We start from the raw sequence: 17,391 nt of genomic DNA, 5'->3' as shown, positions 1-17,391 counted from the left end.
CTTCAAGCCTTCCTAAACCCAACCCAGGGAGACATCATGGCACTTTATTCACTTTGATTGCTTTTATTCTCTTGTTTGTATTTCTGTTGTTTTTCAGTGTTGCTGTCTCATTCTGGCTGCACCTTCCTAACCTCTGACCCCTAACCTCTGACCCCTAACATCTGACCCCTAACCTCTGACACCTAACCTCTGACACCTAACCTCTGACCCCTAACATCTGACCCCTAACCTCTGACCCCTAACCTCTGACCCCTAACCTCTGACCCCTAACATCTGACCCATATCCTCTGACCCCTATCCTCTGACCCCTATCCTCTGACCCCTATCCTCTGACCCATAACCTCTGACCATTAACCTCTGACCCCTAACATCTGACCCATATCCTCTGACACATAACCTCTGACCCCTAACCTTTGACCCAGCATTGTGTTCTACAGAAGCCAGGGAACCATTTGGTCTTGGAGGGTGAGGTGCTCCTTTAGAATGGTGTTATAAATGTTAAAATATATATATACATATATTTGATTTGAATTATGAAACATTTCTAAAGAATATTGAATGATTGTAGAGAGAATGTGTATTTGTTAGTTTTAGGTGGTGTATGAGCTTTGAGAGTGATTATACTGCGAGAGGAGGAAGGATACGATCCTATCTTTGCTTGGCTAGTTTGGTCTGCTCTAATCCACGCCCTCTCCTTGATCTCTCTTACATCTTCAGAACGTTTATCAAACTGGTTTTGAAGTGTATGGTTAACATCAATGTCCTCCATCTTGTCAGAAAGCTGTTCTCAGCCAACACTTTTTAATTACAATACGTGTGTGTTGTTATGGTCAAATATAACTCTGTAATCTTCCTCTATACAACAGTCCTGTGTCCCTGTACTTTTAGTTTATTTGAGCTTTTTTTTATATCTATTTGATTTTGTTTTGATTTGGAGATGTTTTCCGAGCTGCTAAATCAGTGTAGTTGAACAACAGGCCTTCTCTCTTCTGAATGTTGCCATGGTGACAACATTGAGAACAGGTGCAAAATTATTTCCGCATTATTATTATTATTGGCTGTAAAAAAATAAAAATAAAATAAAAAAGTTTGTATTTATTGTGTACAAATGTTAAATAATAAAACAGATTGGAAAAATACTTTTCATAACATTTTTGTTATTCACAGTAGACTTTTATAAGACTTGTGATACAAAATCTGTCTAGTGTGTGAATCTGAGAGAGAGTGTGTTCATTATCCAGAACAGCATCAGAAGGCAGTTTCCTGACGGGAACAGCAAGGAGGAGGAGAGACTGGGCGAGGGGGGGAAGGGAGAATCGTTTAGGCAGGACTCACTACTAGCCTGTGCAAGTTTGTTACTTTGGTCTTACTAAATAGTTTACATGTATTATTTTTTTGTCCCGTGTGGATGCTATTTTCCGTTTATATCTTATCGTTGCCTCTGACAGAATCATGGACGACTCCCGAACAGCATCATGCAAGTCCTGTATCAAGGTTTACCTGTGTTCTAATCCAGAAGGTACAGCAGGTCTGACTGTGTGTGTGTGGTGTATGACCCTGGTTGGAGAAGGAATGGAAGTATAACCCCTGTGTGTGTGCTGAATGACACTGGTTGGAGAAGGAATGGAAGTATAACCCCTGTGTGTGTGCTGAATGACACTGGTTGGAGAAGGAATGGAAGTATAACCCCTGTGTGTGTGCTGAATGACACTGGTTGGAGAAGGAATGGAAGTATAACCCCTGTGTGTGTGCTGAATGACACTGGTTGGAGAAGGAATGGAAGTATAACCCCTGTGTGTTGTCTAGACTCTGTTGTGGAACGCAGGGCTCTGAGAGAAAATGTGTTTCCCAGGCTGAGGGAGCACTGCAGACACACATACGGACTGGACTTCAAGGTGAGAGGTCACCTCTGTTTTGATGTTGGAATGGATATCATACTGTAGGCAGATCTTATTTATCTGGTCCTGTATCATACTGTAGGAAGGTCTTATTTAGCTGGTCCTGTATCATACTGTAGGCAGATCTTATTTAGCTGGTCCTGTATCATACTGTAGGACAGTCTTATTTAGCTGGTCCTATATCATACTGTAGGACAGTCTTATTTAGCTGGTCCTTTATCATACTGTAGGACGGTCTTATTTAGCTGGTCCTGTATCATACTGTAGGACGGTCTTATTTAGCTGGTCCTGTATCATACTGTAGGCAGATCTTATTTAGCTGGTCCTGTATCATACTGTAGGACGGTCTTATTTAGCTGGTCCTGTATCATACTGTAGGACGGTCTTATTTAGCTGGTCCTGTATCATACTGTAGGCAGATCTTATTTAGCTGGTCCTGTATCATACTGTAGGACAGTCTTATTTAGCTGGTCCTGTATCATACTGTAGGACGGTCTTATTTAGCTGGTCCTGTATCATACTGTAGGACGGTCTTATTTAGCTGGTCTTGTATCATACTGTAGGCAGATCTTATTTAGCTGGTCCTGTATCATACTGTAGGACGGTCTTATTTAGCTGGTCCTGTATCATACTGTAGGACGGTCTTATTTAGCTGGTCCTGTATCATACTGTAGGACGGTCTTATTTAGCTGGTCCTGTATCATACTGTAGGACGGTCTTATTTAGCTGGTCCTGTATCATACTGTAGGACGGTCTTATTTAGCTGGTCCTGTATCATACTGTAGGCATATCTTATTTAGCTGGTCCTGTATCATACTGTAGGACGGTCTTATTTAGCTGGTCCTGTATCATACTGTAGGACGGTCTTATTTAGCTGGTCCTGTATCATACTGTAGGCAGATCTTATTTAGCTGGTCCTGTATCATACTGTAGGCAGCTCTTATTTAGCTGGTCCTGTATCATACTGCAGGACGGTCTTATTTAGCTGGTCCTGTATCATACTGCAGGACGGTCTTATTTAGCTGGTCCTGTATCATACTGTAGGATGGTCTTATTTAGCTGGTCCTGTATCATACTGTAGGACGGTCTTATTTAGCTGGTCCTGTATCATACTGTAGGACGGTCTTATTTAGCTGGTCCTGTATCATACTGTAGGCAGATCTTATTTAGCTGGTCCTGTATCATCCTGTAGGACGGTCTTATTTAGCTGGTCCTGTATCATACTGCAGGACGGTCTTATTTAGCTGGTCCTTTATCATACTGTAGGACGGTCTTATTTAGCTGGTCCTGTATCATACTGTAGGACAGTCTTATTTAGCTGGTCCTATATCATACTGTAGGACAGTCTTATTTAGCTGGTCCTGTATCATACTGTAGGACAGTCTTATTTAGCTGGTCCTGTATCATACTGCAGGACGGTCTTATTTAGCTGGTCCTGTATCATACTGTAGGACGGTCTTATTTAGCTGGTCCTGTATCATACTGTAGGCAGATCTTATTTAGCTGGTCCTGTATCATACTGTAGGACGGTCTTATTTAGCTGGTCCTGTATCATACTGTAGGACGGTCTAATTTAGCTGGTCCTGTATCATACTGTAGGCAGATCTTATTTAGCTGGTCCTGTATCATACTGTTGGACGGTCTTATTTAGCTGGTCCTGTATCATACTGTAGGACATTCTTATTTAGCTGGTCCTGTATCATACTGTAGGACAGTCTTATTTAGCTGGTCTTATATCATACTGTAGGACAGTCTTATTTAGCTGGTCCTGCATCATACTGTAGGACGGTCTTATTTAGCTGGTCCTGTATCATACTGTAGGATGTTCTTATTTAGCTGGTCCTTTATCATACTGTAGGACGGTCTTATTTAGCTGGTCCTGTATCATACTGTAGGACAGTCTTATTTAGCTGGTCCTATATCATACTGTAGGACAGTCTTATTTAGCTGGTCCTGTATCATACTGTAGGACAGTCTTATTTAGCTGGTCCTGTATCATACTGCAGGACGGTCTTATTTAGCTGGTCCTGTATCATACTGTAGGACGGTCTTATTTAGCTGGTCCTGTATCATACTGTAGGACGGTCTTATTTAGCTGGTCCTGTATCATACTGTAGGACGGTCTTATTTAGCTGGTCCTGTATCATACTGTAGGACGGTCTTATTTAGCTGGTCCTGTATCATACTGTAGGACAGTCTTCTTTAGCTTGTCCTGTATCATACTGTAGGACATTCTTATTTAGCTGGTCCTGTATCATACTGTAGGACAGTCTTATTTAGCTGGTCCTGTATCATACTGTAGGACAGTCTTAATTAGCTGGTTTTATATCATACTGTAGGACAGTCTTATTTAGCTGGTCCTGCATCATACTGTAGGACGGTCTTATTTAGCTGGTCCTGTATCATACTGTAGGATGTTCTTATTTAGCTGGTCCTTTATCATACTGTAGGACGGTCTTATTTAGCTGGTCCTGTATCATACTGTAGGACAGTCTTATTTAGCTGGTCCTATATCATACTGTAGGACAGTCTTATTTAGCTGGTTCTGTATCATACTGTAGGACAGTCTTATTTAGCTGGTCCTGTATCATACTGCAGGACGGTCTTATTTAGCTGGTCCTGTATCATACTGTAGGACGGTCTTATTTAGCTGGTCCTGTATCATACTGTAGGATGGTCTTATTTAGCTGGTCCTGTATCATACTGTAGGACGGTCTTATTTAGCTGGTCCTGTATCATACTGTAGGACGGTCTTATTTAGCTGGTCCTGTATCATACTGTAGGACAGTCTTCTTTAGCTTGTCCTGTATCATACTGTAGGACGGTCTTATTTAGCTGGTCCTGTATCATACTGTAGGACGGTCTTATTTAGCTGGTCCTGTATCATACTGTAGGATGGTCTTATTTAGCTTGTCCTGTATCATACTGTAGGACGGTCTTATTTAGCTGGTCCTGTATCATACTGTAGGACGGTCTTATTTAGCTGGTCCTGTATCATACTGTAGGCAGATCTTATTTAGCTGGTCCTGTATCATACTGTAGGACGGTCTTATTTAGCTGGTCCTGTATCATACTGTAGGACGGTCTTATTTAGCTGGTCCTGTATCATACTGTAGGCAGATCTTATTTAGCTGGTCCTGTATCATACTGTAGGACAGTCTTATTTAGCTGGTCCTATATCATACTGTAGGACAGTCTTATTTAGCTGGTCCTTTATCATACTGTAGGACAGTCTTATTTAGCTGGTCCTGTATCATACTGTAGGACGGTCTTATTTAGCTGGTCCTGTATCATACTGTAGGCAGATCTTATTTAGCTGGTCCTGTATCATACTGTAGGACGGTCTTATTTAGCTGGTCCTGTATCATACTGGAGGCAGATCTTATTTAGCTGGTCCTGTATCATACTGTAGGACAGTCTTATTTAGCTGGTCCTGTATCATACTGTAGGACGGTCTTATTTAGCTGGTCCTGTATCATACTGTAGGACGGTCTTATTTAGCTGGTCTTGTATCATACTGTAGGCAGATCTTATTTAGCTGGTCCTGTATCATACTGTAGGACGGTCTTATTTAGCTGGTCCTGTATCATACTGTAGGACGGTCTTATTTAGCTGGTCCTGTATCATACTGTAGGACGGTCTTATTTAGCTGGTCCTGTATCATACTGTAGGACGGTCTTATTTAGCTGGTCCTGTATCATACTGTAGGACGGTCTTATTTAGCTGGTCCTGTATCATACTGTAGGACGGTCTTATTTAGCTGGTCCTGTATCATACTGTAGGCATATCTTATTTAGCTGGTCCTGTATCATACTGTAGGATGGTCTTATTTAGCTGGTCCTGTATCATACTGTAGGACGGTCTTATTTAGCTGGTCCTGTATCATACTGTAGGCAGATCTTATTTAGCTGGTCCTGTATCATACTGTAGGACGGTCTTATTTAGCTGGTCCTGTATCATACTGCAGGACGGTCTTATTTAGCTGGTCCTGTATCATACTGCAGGACGGTCTTATTTAGCTGGTCCTGTATCATACTGTAGGACGGTCTTATTTAGCTGGTCCTGTATCATACTGTAGGACGGTCTTATTTAGCTGGTCCTGTATCATACTGTAGGACGGTCTTATTTAGCTGGTCCTGTATCATACTGTAGGCAGATCTTATTTAGCTGGTCCTGTATCATCCTGTAGGACGGTCTTATTTAGCTGGTCCTGTATCATACTGCAGGACGGTCTTATTTAGCTGGTCCTTTATCATACTGTAGGACGGTCTTATTTAGCTGGTCCTGTATCATACTGTAGGACAGTCTTATTTAGCTGGTCCTATATCATACTGTAGGACAGTCTTATTTAGCTGGTCCTGTATCATACTGTAGGACAGTCTTATTTAGCTGGTCCTGTATCATACTGCAGGACGGTCTTATTTAGCTGGTCCTGTATCATACTGTAGGACGGTCTGATTTAGCTGGTCCTGTATCATATTGTAGGACGGTCTTATTTAGCTGGTCCTGTATCATACTGTAGGACGGTCTTATTTAGCTGGTCCTGTATCATACTGTAGGACGGTCTTATTTAGCTGGTCCTGTATCATACTGTAGGACAGTCTTATTTAGCTGGTCCTGTATCATACTGTAGGACGGTCTTATTTAGCTGGTCCTGTATCATACTGTAGGACAGTCTTATTTAGCTGGTCCTGTATCATACTGTAGGACTGTCTTATTTAGCTGGTCCTGTATCATACTGTAGGACAGTCTTATTTAGCTGGTCCTATATCATACTGTAGGACAGTCTTATTTAGCTGGTCCTATATCATACTGTAGGACAGTCTTATTTAGCTGGTCCTGTATCATACTGTAGGATGGTCTTATTTAGCTGGTCCTTTATCATACTGTAGGACGGTCTTATTTAGCTGGTCCTTTATCATACTGTAGGACAGTCTTATTTAGCTGGTCCTATATCATACTGTAGGACAGTCTTATTTAGCTGGTCCTGTATCATACTGTAGGACAGTCTTATTTAGCTGGTCCGGTATCATACTGCAGGACGGTCTTATTTAGCTGGTCCTGTATCATACTGTAGGACGGTCTTATTTAGCTGGTCCTGTATCATACTGTAGGACGGTCTTATTTAGCTGGTCCTGTATCATACTGTAGGACGGTCTTATTTAGCTGGTCCTGTATCATACTGTAGGACAGTCTTATTTAGCTTGTCCTGTATCATACTGTAGGACGGTCTTATTTAGCTGGTCCTGTATCATACTGTAGGACGGTCTTATTTAGCTGGTCCTGTATCATACTGTAGGACAGTCTTATTTAGCTGGTCCTGTATCATACTGTAGGACAGTCTTATTTAGCTGGTCCTATATCATACTGTAGGACAGTCTTATTTAGCTGGTCCTATATCATACTGTAGGACAGTCTTATTTAGCTGGTCCTGTATCATACTGTAGGACTGTCTTTTTTAGCTGGTCCTGCATCATACTGTAGGACGGTCTTATTTAGCTGGTCCTGTATCATACTGTAGGACGGTCTTATTTAGCTGGTCCTGTATCATACTGTAGGACGGTCTTATTTAGCTGGTCCTGTATCATACTGTAGGACGGTCTTATTTAGCTTGTCCTGTATCATACTGTAAGACGGTCTTATTTAGCTGGTCCTGTATCATACTGTAGGACAGTCTTATTTAGCTGGTCCTATATCATACTGTAGGACGGTCTTATTTAGCTCGTCCTGTATCATACTGTAGGACGGTCTTATTTAGCTGGTCCTGTATCATACTGTAGGAAGGTCTTATTTAGCTGGTCCTGTATCATGGCAGTTGGTGAACCATTCAGTACCCCTCATGGTGGAGAGGCACGGAGCGTGAGATCAAAGCCTCTACAGTAGCCGGCCTTTAGGAGCAGTTCAACTCAACACATTCTACTGTTGATTGTTAGGGGATAGAGGATTTTCTCACAATGGTGCCATGAAGAGAGAGCAGGGGAGGGGTGTGTTATTGTTGAGTATGAACAAGGTGCTGACTGACTGTGTGTGTTTTGAGTGTGAGTTTTCCTTCAGGCAATATGATGTGTTTGTGAAGTTATTATCTCTGTTGAGCAGCAGGAGTTATGAGCTTGTTGAACAAAACCCATATTCAGATGGACTTGATGTTTTGTAAATGTATTTCTACAGCTGTGTAAACGACAATACATGTCATACTATATGTTTGATAATAAATCATCTCTCTCCAGAATATTGTAGTTAAGTTGACTCACACACTTAAGCTGACTCTCAGGTGACAATACTAGGCCTAGCTTTTGCTGTGAACTAGGGAAGCTAGTGAAGGTCTGATTCAATAGGATTCTCTATCATGTGTATGTAGGTGATAGACCCTTATGAGGCAAGTGATCCCAGAACCGGGCCAGACCAACAGACTAGACAAAAGCTACTACAGGCGTGTAGAGAAAGCTCTGACGGACCCTACCTAGTGGTAAGGCACCACATCCACGTCCCAAATCAACCCCTACACCCTACTTAGTACATTTAGTATAACCCTTTTTCCCTAATCAACCCTACACAACATGTAGTAACTCCTGTACTTCTCTGTGTGTCCTGTGGGTGGCGCTGCAGGCTCTGGTGGGGGCACAGTATGGTGCTGTGTGTTTACCTGCCCAGGTGGAGGTGGCAGAGTTCCACAGGCTGCTCCAGGTGTCCCAGCGAGCGGGCATCAGTACCCGTGCTCTAGAGAAGGCATACCTGAGAGACGAGAATACAATACCACCGTCCTTCTGCCTGCAACGACAGACACGCATTCACACACAGCTGCACCCCGACAAACAGGTGAGGAAAAATCACCAGGTACACACACACGCACATACACACACACACACACACACACACACACACACACACACACACACACACACACACACACACACACAGCTGCACCCCGACAAACAGGTGAGGAAAAATCACCAGGTACACACACACACACACACACACACACACACACACACACACACACACACACAGCAGCACAGGTTATGATGATCTTTTTCTCAGACAGATGAAAAGACAGGAGAAACGGGTGTTGACGAGGAGGAGGAGATGAGGAAGGTCTTGCAGGCTGCTGTGAGTCAGTGTGTTCAGGGGGGTCTCCTAACAACCCTAGGCTACTACAGGTCAGGTGAGTGAGATGTGTTAGTGAGATGATCTAGGGCTAGTCCTGTATCGATATTCACATTGTCAAAAGCAACATATCATGTTTCAAAGGGAGGCTTAAATAGCAAAATACTGTTTTCTAGTTTGTATTTATTCTTTAACTACACCGAACAAAAATATAAACGCAACATGCAATAATTTCAAAGAGTTACAGTTCATATGAGGAAATCAGTTAATTTAAATAAATTCATTAGGCCCTAATCTATGGATTTCACATGACTGCGAATACAGATGTGATTCTGTTGGTCACAGAGACCTTAAAAATAAAAGTAGGGTTGTGGTTCAGAAACCCAGTCAGCACAACACATTTCCTTCACATAGAGTTGATCAGGCTGGTGATTGTGGCCTGTGGAATGTTGTTTCACTCCTCTTCAATGGCTGTGTGTTGCTGGATATTGGTGGGAACTGGAACACACTGTCGTACATGTAGATCCAGAGCATCCCAAACATGCTCAGTGGCTGACGTGTCTGGTGAGTATGCAGCCCATGGAAGAACTGGGGCATTTTCAGTATCCAGGGATTATGTACGGATCCTTGTGACATGGGGCCGTGCATTATCATGCTGAGACATGAGGTGATGGCGGTGGTTGAATGGCACGACAGGATCTCGTCACGGTATCTCTGTGCATTTAAATAGCCATCGATAAAATGCAATTGTGTTAGTTGTCAGTAGTTTATGTCTGCCCATACCATAACCCCACTGCCACCAGGGGGCACTGTTTTTTATATTTTTTTTTATTTAACTTTTTTTTAACTAGGCAAGTCAGAACAAATTCTTATTTACAATGTTAAAAATGTTGACGTCAAAAAACCGCTCTCCCACACCATGCCATACGTCTGCCATCTGCCCAGTACAGTTGAAACCGGGATTCATTCATGAAGAGCACTCTTCATGCCAGTGGCCATCCAAGGTGAGCATTTGCCCACTGAAGTCTGTTACGACGTCAAACTGCAGTCAGTTGAAGGAAGACGAGCACGCAGATGAGCTTCCCTGAGACGGTTTATGACTGTTTACAGAAATTCTTAGAGTGTACAAACCCACAGTTTCATCAGCTGTCCGGGTGGCTGTTCAAAATACAGCACACAACTCACATGTAATTCAGTATTTGAAATAACATTCCGAGCCCCTGACTCATCATAACACACAGTAGCCAACCAGAAGAGCAGTGCCAATGATCAGTAGCTCCATCAGAAGTCCAGTCTGTTCGTCCACAGCCATGACCTCTGTCTGTGGTCAGTGTGTGTTATAGTCATGTGTCTCTATAGCCCCTTTAGGTACAGATTACCATGTGACTTCCTCTTCAGTCCTCGACCAATGACAAGTGACTGAATGAAAACGACATGGTTGTACCACCTGTCCAGCTAGGCCAGACAGTTTAAAGGTCGTGGTTCAGTTCTATACATGCAGAAAATGAGCCACATGAACTCACACTCGGCCCCCAAAAGCAACCTAAAACACTGTTGCTATCTCTCTGTCCCCATAGTAACAGATATCCCAGTATATTCTAGATTTGCACATCCCACCTGAAGAAAGGTGTGAAGGTGTGAAATGACTCAATGTTCCCTTCATCGAGGTGCTGTGTTCAACAGAGAACAGGCGACCTCACACCCCCATCTCTCTCTTTAGGCGTAAGGCGAAGGAAGTGGTGGGAGTTGAGCAACATCTACTGGACGCAAGACAAACTATACTTATATTCACCTCTCTGACATTTTAAATAGCTCCATCACCCTAGTAGGATTTCAGATTATCTATAGGAATTGTACATTCTTCACACACCTCTCTGACATTTAAGGTGTCCAACAGATCCGTATGTAATATGCTCTTTATTAAGGTGAACATTTTGAAAACTCTCTATCTCTCTAGCTCTCGACACAGACCTGCGATTCGCTCTGGAGAATTGTCCAAGACGTGACATCAATCGCTGCCTGGTCTATGTCAACAAGATCTCTAATGGGCGGGGCCAGAATGAGGGGGCAGACCAACCCCCTAAAGAGCCGCCACTGCACCCTTATCCTCCACTCAAGGTACATGCTTCACTTAACAACTGATCTAGAATCTGATTACTCTCCCCCCAACCTCTACCTGGGGATGACAAATATCTGACCTTGTATCAGTGGTATTAGGTAAGGAGTAACGTCATCCCCCATCTACCGCAGGCTCTGTCCGATGACAGCCTCCTGTCCCAGCTCTGTGACCACTTCCTGCCCAGCCTGGTGACTTCCTGTCAGCTCCTGGTGTACACCACAACTTCGGAATGCGACCCTCGTCATGGCTACACCCCCGCCAGGAGGAGGAGCTATGCGGAGGGTCTCTGCCAGCAGCTCTACTCCGACCTCCTGGCTCTGATTGACAGCTCTGTCGCCATGGGAATGGGCAAGTCAGTATCGTCACCTCATTCTGATGATGCGTTGACCAGAGAGCAGGCTGAGCAGGAGGAGCTGTGTTCTCTCTATTCCCGTCTCTATGACAACGATCGGCCAGAGGAAGAGGAAGTCAGGTCTTACCTGGAGCAGAGGGACACACAACACCCACTAGTGGTCGTAGGAGGGCCGTGCACAGGGAAAACTGTGCTGCTGGCACATTGTGCACAGCAGGTAGATGGAGCAGTAACTCAGGACAGACAGAATCTTATAGAAGTGATTGGAAGAAGAAACGACCTGTTGCTTCTATAAGACATTACTAGAAGAGAGCTGCAGGGTCCATCCCAAATGACTGGGACTGTACTGATTGGCAGCGCCACATAACAGCCTGTTTCTCTCTCCTCTCTTCTGCAGGTGAGGTCATGGCTGAGCGACATGGATCCCGTAGTGATTATCCAGTTCACCAGTCTGTCAGTCAATCTCTCACCTAGACACCTTCTCTCCAGCCTGTGCCACCAGATAGCCCACAGATACAACCGTAACCCTGAGCCCAGTAGCAGAGATCCTAACCCTACCCTCACCCAGCTCAGACATAACCTTTCCTCCCTTCTCTCCCTCTGTCCCACCCCTAAACAGCCCCTGGTCCTCATCCTTGACGGCCTAGACCAAGCTTGGACCGTCTCCGGACCCCAAACCATCAAGTGTCTCCCTTCCCCCCTCCCTCCCAACATCAAACTCGTGCTCTCCATCTCCCCCACCCAAACCAATACCCTCCACACCCTTGAACTCCATTTCCCACAATCCTCCTCTGCAGTTTTTGGTGTCTCAGGGTGCTGTGTGAGTGTGGAGCTGGGGCCGGTGGAAGGGAGGGGGTGTGTGAGGATGTTGGCAGCCCTTCTGGAGGGGTCAGGAAGGAGAGTGACGTCAGGACAGCAGGGGGTCATGAACGTGGCCCTGATCTCCTGCCCTCTGACCCTCTACGCTCGCCTCCTGCATAGACACGCCTCGCTGTGGACCTCAGGTACACATCAAAAACACAGTATAAACACATCTATCTCTATATATCTGGAGCTAATTTCTCTCTTTCTCCCACTCCCTCTCTCTCTGTCCTCTCTCGCTCTCTCTCTCTCTCAGCATCAGAGGTGACTGATGAGACCCTCCCTGTGGGTGTCCACTCCAGCATCACAGTGTTTCTGGTTCACCTAGAGGAGAAACATGGGTTGGTTCTGGTGTCCCGAGCCCTGAGCTACCTGACCCTCTCCAGGACCGGACTCACAGAGGCTGAGCTCTCTGACCTCCTGTCCAGTGATGACGCGGTGCTGGCTGGGTACGTCTCGGCCAGTGAGCCCCCTCCCTCCAAGTTTAGGGTACCTGAGGTGGAAGTGGAGAGGCTGTTGTTGGATCTGAAGGGGTTTCTGGTGAAGAGGAGTGTTGCAGGGTCTCATGTTCTATTCTGGGTCAGTAGACATTTTGGGTTGGTGGTGTGTGAGAGGTACCTGAGCTCCTGGGAGATGAGGGAGGAGATGCACACAGCGATGGCTGACTATTTTAATGGTCGCTGGGCCTACGGTAGAGCCAAACCACTGGTCATCAGCCAGAACACAGGACTCAACCAACCTGGGCCTGTCCCTGACACTGCCCGAATGAAAAAATACATTGACAGACAACCTCTTGGTCAACCCTATGTGTTTAACTCTAAACCCTCCTCATCCTCTTCCTCCCCCTCTTCTGAGCATGTGCGAGTCAACCTGCGCAAGCTTCTGGAACTGCCCTATCACCTGAAGGAGAGTGGCAGGTTGGAGGAGCTAGGGCGAGGTCTGATGATGTCACTGGAGTTCCATCAGGCTATGCTGAGGGCGGGGCTCCTCGGGGATCTGGTAACCCTGCTGGAGGATTGGGAAAGGGAGGGGGCGTCCCAGCTCATCTTCCCCAGGGAGAGAGCTCTTCTGGCGGGCATTCTGAGGGACTCAGCCTGTCTCCTCTGGAACTCCCCGATGGAGCTGTCCATGGTGATGAAGGGCAGGCTGCTTCCTTTCCTAGGGCTCTGTCCTGAGCTGGAGGGCTATGCTGAGGAGGTGACACAGGGGATCAAGAAGAGGGGAAGCGGGTTAGGAGTGGTGCTCAGTCCTGCCCCCTCTACTGTACCCTCCACACAGTGTATTTTTCCAGAGGCCAGACAGTGTCCTGTTACAGATGCAGCAGGGACAGTGTCTGGGACTGTGGTTGTCATACAGAGTGATGGGTCTGCTTTGGTGTGGAGTGGTAGAGAGGCAGAGGAACTGAAACTGAGCTGTGAACCTGCGCTGAGGTTTGTAAGTGTCCGGGGTAGTGGGACTTTCATCCTCCTCTCAACTCAGTGCAACACACAGCTCCTGTGGGATGTGACTGGGACAACGTGTTTTCAGGATGTACTGTGTCTAGAAAGACAGGAGTCCAACTCAGACCAACACTCCAGTACCATAGTTGAAGGGTTTCTCATGTGTGATGACAGGATGTGTGTGTGGTGGAAAGGTCTGAGCTATGTGAGTGTTTCTGAAGTTTCCACCAGCCGCCTCCTCACCCGTTTGCAGTGCCAGAACACTGTGAGGAGTGTGTCTTTTCCCCCTACTGGTCAGTTTGTGTACTGTGGCCAGGAGAAAGGCACAGTGTCTATATTTGACACATCTGGAGGCACTCTCACTGCTATCTGTTCCAGTCCAGCAGAGTCATCAGTTATCGCTGTGATACTCAGTGAGGATGAGAGGGAGATGGCGTGTGTGGACAGCAGAGGGCACGTATTGTTATGGTGCGTAGCGTCCAAAACAGATCCCAAACTCCTAAAAGAGTGTTGTAGTGGCAGCAGCCATTTTGAGTTCATCAATACAGACCTATCAGAAGAGAGTTGTATTCTGCTGGTGTGTAAAACCCAGGAGATTATTCTCTGGGACACGTGTGACTGGGAGCAGTGGGACCATTTCAGAGCTCCACAGGGGAAGGCCTTCTCTCAGGCGTTGTTAGCCCAGGACGGACAACTCATCCTGGCTTCGCTAGAGGCCTGTCCCTCTGTGCTGGTGTGGAGGATGACCACTGGTCAGTGTGTCCTGTCCTTAGATGCTGGCAGTCCTTCCCAACCCCTCTCACTGCTCAAGATGGAGTCTGTCCTCTCCGTGGTCACACAAAATGGCCACCTCACTACGTGGGACTCAGATGTGATATGTGCTGCGGCTATGGTCCCTAGAACTGGGGCCGGGGTGAGGGAGGTGGTGCTGGAGCCAATGGGAGAGCGGTTCTATGTGATTGACGGCTCAGAGATATTGTGGAGGTGGAGATTACAGACAGGAAGTCCAGAGACTCACTTCCTGCACGACGGCCCCGTGGAGAAGCTGTGTCTCTCTCCAGACGGCAGCCATCTTGTGAGCCTCTCAGGGGAGGACGTTTACGTGTGGCGGAGCGACACGGGACAGAACCTCCACCGTATCCACGGCAGCAGAGCTACAGAGGTTCTGATTACCTCTAACGGTCACATCGGGGTGTGTGTGTCGCAGCACGGCCTGTCCAGGGTGTGGAAGCTGGCCAGTGGGGCCGTGGTCTGTAACATTCACCTGTACCTGGCTGATGCCCAGGTCTCACCCGAGAGCACCTTCCTGTTAGGCCGTCGTCATGGCGACCTGCTCGCCGTCAGCCTGTGGTCTGGCACCGTCAGTAAGCGCTTCTCGTGCTCAGAACGCTATGAACGTTCTACGGTCGTGGCCTTCCGGACCCTGCCGGAACACCCAGACTTTGTGATCGTGATGGCCGCCTCTGGGTCTGTTTACACATGGAAGGTGATAGAGGAGACGGTATGCCGACAGTTTCTGCTCCCCCAGATGTTCCTGTGCCAGCCACAGGTCTTCCACATGTCGTCTGATGGGAGCTTCGCTCTGCTGTCCACTGATGATGACCTCATCACCCTGCTGGACCTGCCCCATGCCAGGCTGTGTAGGGTCAAGGCCCAGGGTCCAGTGCTCAAAGTTTGCTTGGATGACTCTGGACGCTACGCTGTCTATATCTGCCACCCCCCTGCCCAGGATAATGGCTGTGCCTGTGACCTGCACACTAAGCCATTGCTGGCAGTGGTACGGCTGGCTGACGGGGGGAGACTGGGGAGGTTGTGTCTGTGTAAGACCCCCACAGCTCTGGCTGTGAGTGAGGAGCTGTGTGTGTATGTGGGCTTCCAGGATGGGTCTGTGGGTGTGTACTCCATCTCTGACATCACAGGGAGGGGAGGGGCTGTCAGGGAAAGGATACAAGGGATTGGTCGGGAGAGGCCATGCCAGTGTGACAGTGAGCCAGTGCGATGGTTGCCTCTAGCAACACCCAGCATCACATGGCCCAAGTCTTCTTCAGAGATGACATAACATATGTAGTCCTGAGTCTTCTTCAGAGATGACATAACAGATGTAGGCTTGTCTTCTTCAGAGATGACATAACATATGTAGTCTTGAGTCTTCAGAGATGACATAACAGATGTAGTCCTGAGTCTTCTTCAGAGATGACATAACAGATGTAGGCTTGTCTTCTTCAGAGATGACATAACAGATGTAGTCTTGTCTTCTTCAGAGATGACATAACAGATATAGTCCTGAGTCTTCTTCAGAGATGACATACCAGATGTAGGCTTGTCTTCTTCAGAGATGACATAACAGATGTAGTCTTGTCTTCTTCAGAGATGACATAACAGATGTAGTCCTGAGTCTTCTTCAGAGATGACATACCAGATGTAGTCCTGAGTCTTCTTCAGAGATGACATAACAGATGTAGTCCTGAGTCTTCTTCAGAGATGACATAACAGATGTAGTCCTGAGTCTTCTTCAGAGATGACATAACAGATGTAGTCCTGAGTCTTCTTCAGAGATGACATAACAGATGTAGTCCTGAGTCTTCTTCAGAGATGACATAACAGATGTAGTCCTGAGTCTTCTTCAGAGATGACATAACAGATGTAGTCCTGAGTCTTCTTCAGAGATGACATAACAGATGTATGCCCAACTTGTGTCTTGTTGGCCAGTTTCCTTCTTTATTCATTTTAATTAAACCATTTTGTCCATTGTTACCTGTTAGTAAATTGATATTCCTAAATAAAATTGATATAAAAAATTGTTGTTTTCTGTCCAAAATCAATGTAGCAGAGCGATAACAAATCAGCTCATATTTGTTCAGCCTATTGATACGCAGCTGGTTACATCATTCTTCACATGCTGTGGTGCGCATTTTAAGCAATTAATAAGATATTAATATTAATACGATATTGTCCTATCAGAACAGGTGACTGAGGTCCAACCAAGGTTACATTTTAAATACTTTATTGGAATCAACAACAAAGAACATTTGTACCAAAAGTGTCAGATCTTTAGTTACCCGGCGGCAGTATCGACGTGTGTGCTTCAGGTATTACAGTATGTATGGCTCTGTAAACACATCAGACAAGCCTCAGCTGTAAAGATAGACTAAATTACGTGGCCGCACCGCAGATATTGTCGTGGATATTGTCGTGGAGAATCGTTACAAAATGTAACACTTACAAGAACTTGTGAATTCAATATAGGCTTTTAATACAAACACATCAGAAGCCTAGATGGTCCGCGGAACACAGCCTTTTCCAGAGCACTGGCTCTGTATTTATACACATACAACATATGAGTCCATCCCACATGCAAATGAAGTTACTTCCCTCAGTCCATCTGCCACCATTATCTTTCAATCTGTGCATCCTGCTTGTTCAGCTCGATAACGCCCATATCTGCTTTCAGTTAAGTTATAATAGTGGCAGGACGTCTTCATGTCCCAAAAATAATGCATGCCCATCTTATGCTATGGGCCCCCTTACGTTCAGCCTGGTGTGCTCTTTGGTATGTCTGTCCTTATTAGGACTCGTAGACTTATGTGTCTCTTCTCTTTATGTCCTAAAAATATATGT

At 45.8% G+C, this 17,391-nt stretch overlaps 1 protein-coding gene across 1 annotated transcript; it reads left to right on the top strand.

Moving 5' to 3' along the window:
* Positions 1–1,286: 1,286 nt before the first annotated feature.
* On the top strand, positions 1,287–16,561 carry LOC110503200 (NACHT and WD repeat domain-containing protein 2). Its single transcript, XM_036962130.1, has 9 exons — positions 1,287–1,519; positions 1,807–1,895; positions 8,257–8,364; positions 8,505–8,714; positions 8,937–9,060; positions 10,960–11,120; positions 11,253–11,690; positions 11,871–12,477; positions 12,591–16,561. Exons 1-9 carry the CDS (start codon positions 1,453–1,455, stop codon positions 15,830–15,832), a joined length of 5,046 nt encoding a protein of 1,681 aa, XP_036818025.1. The 5' UTR covers positions 1,287–1,452; the 3' UTR covers positions 15,833–16,561.
* The last annotated feature ends 830 nt before the right edge of the window (positions 16,562–17,391 follow it).

The sequence above is a fragment of the Oncorhynchus mykiss genome, chromosome 24 (assembly GCF_013265735.2).
Source record: "Oncorhynchus mykiss isolate Arlee chromosome 24, USDA_OmykA_1.1, whole genome shotgun sequence".
NCBI lineage: Eukaryota > Metazoa > Chordata > Actinopteri > Salmoniformes > Salmonidae > Oncorhynchus > Oncorhynchus mykiss.
This window is presented reverse-complemented; position numbering and strand designations above follow the sequence as displayed.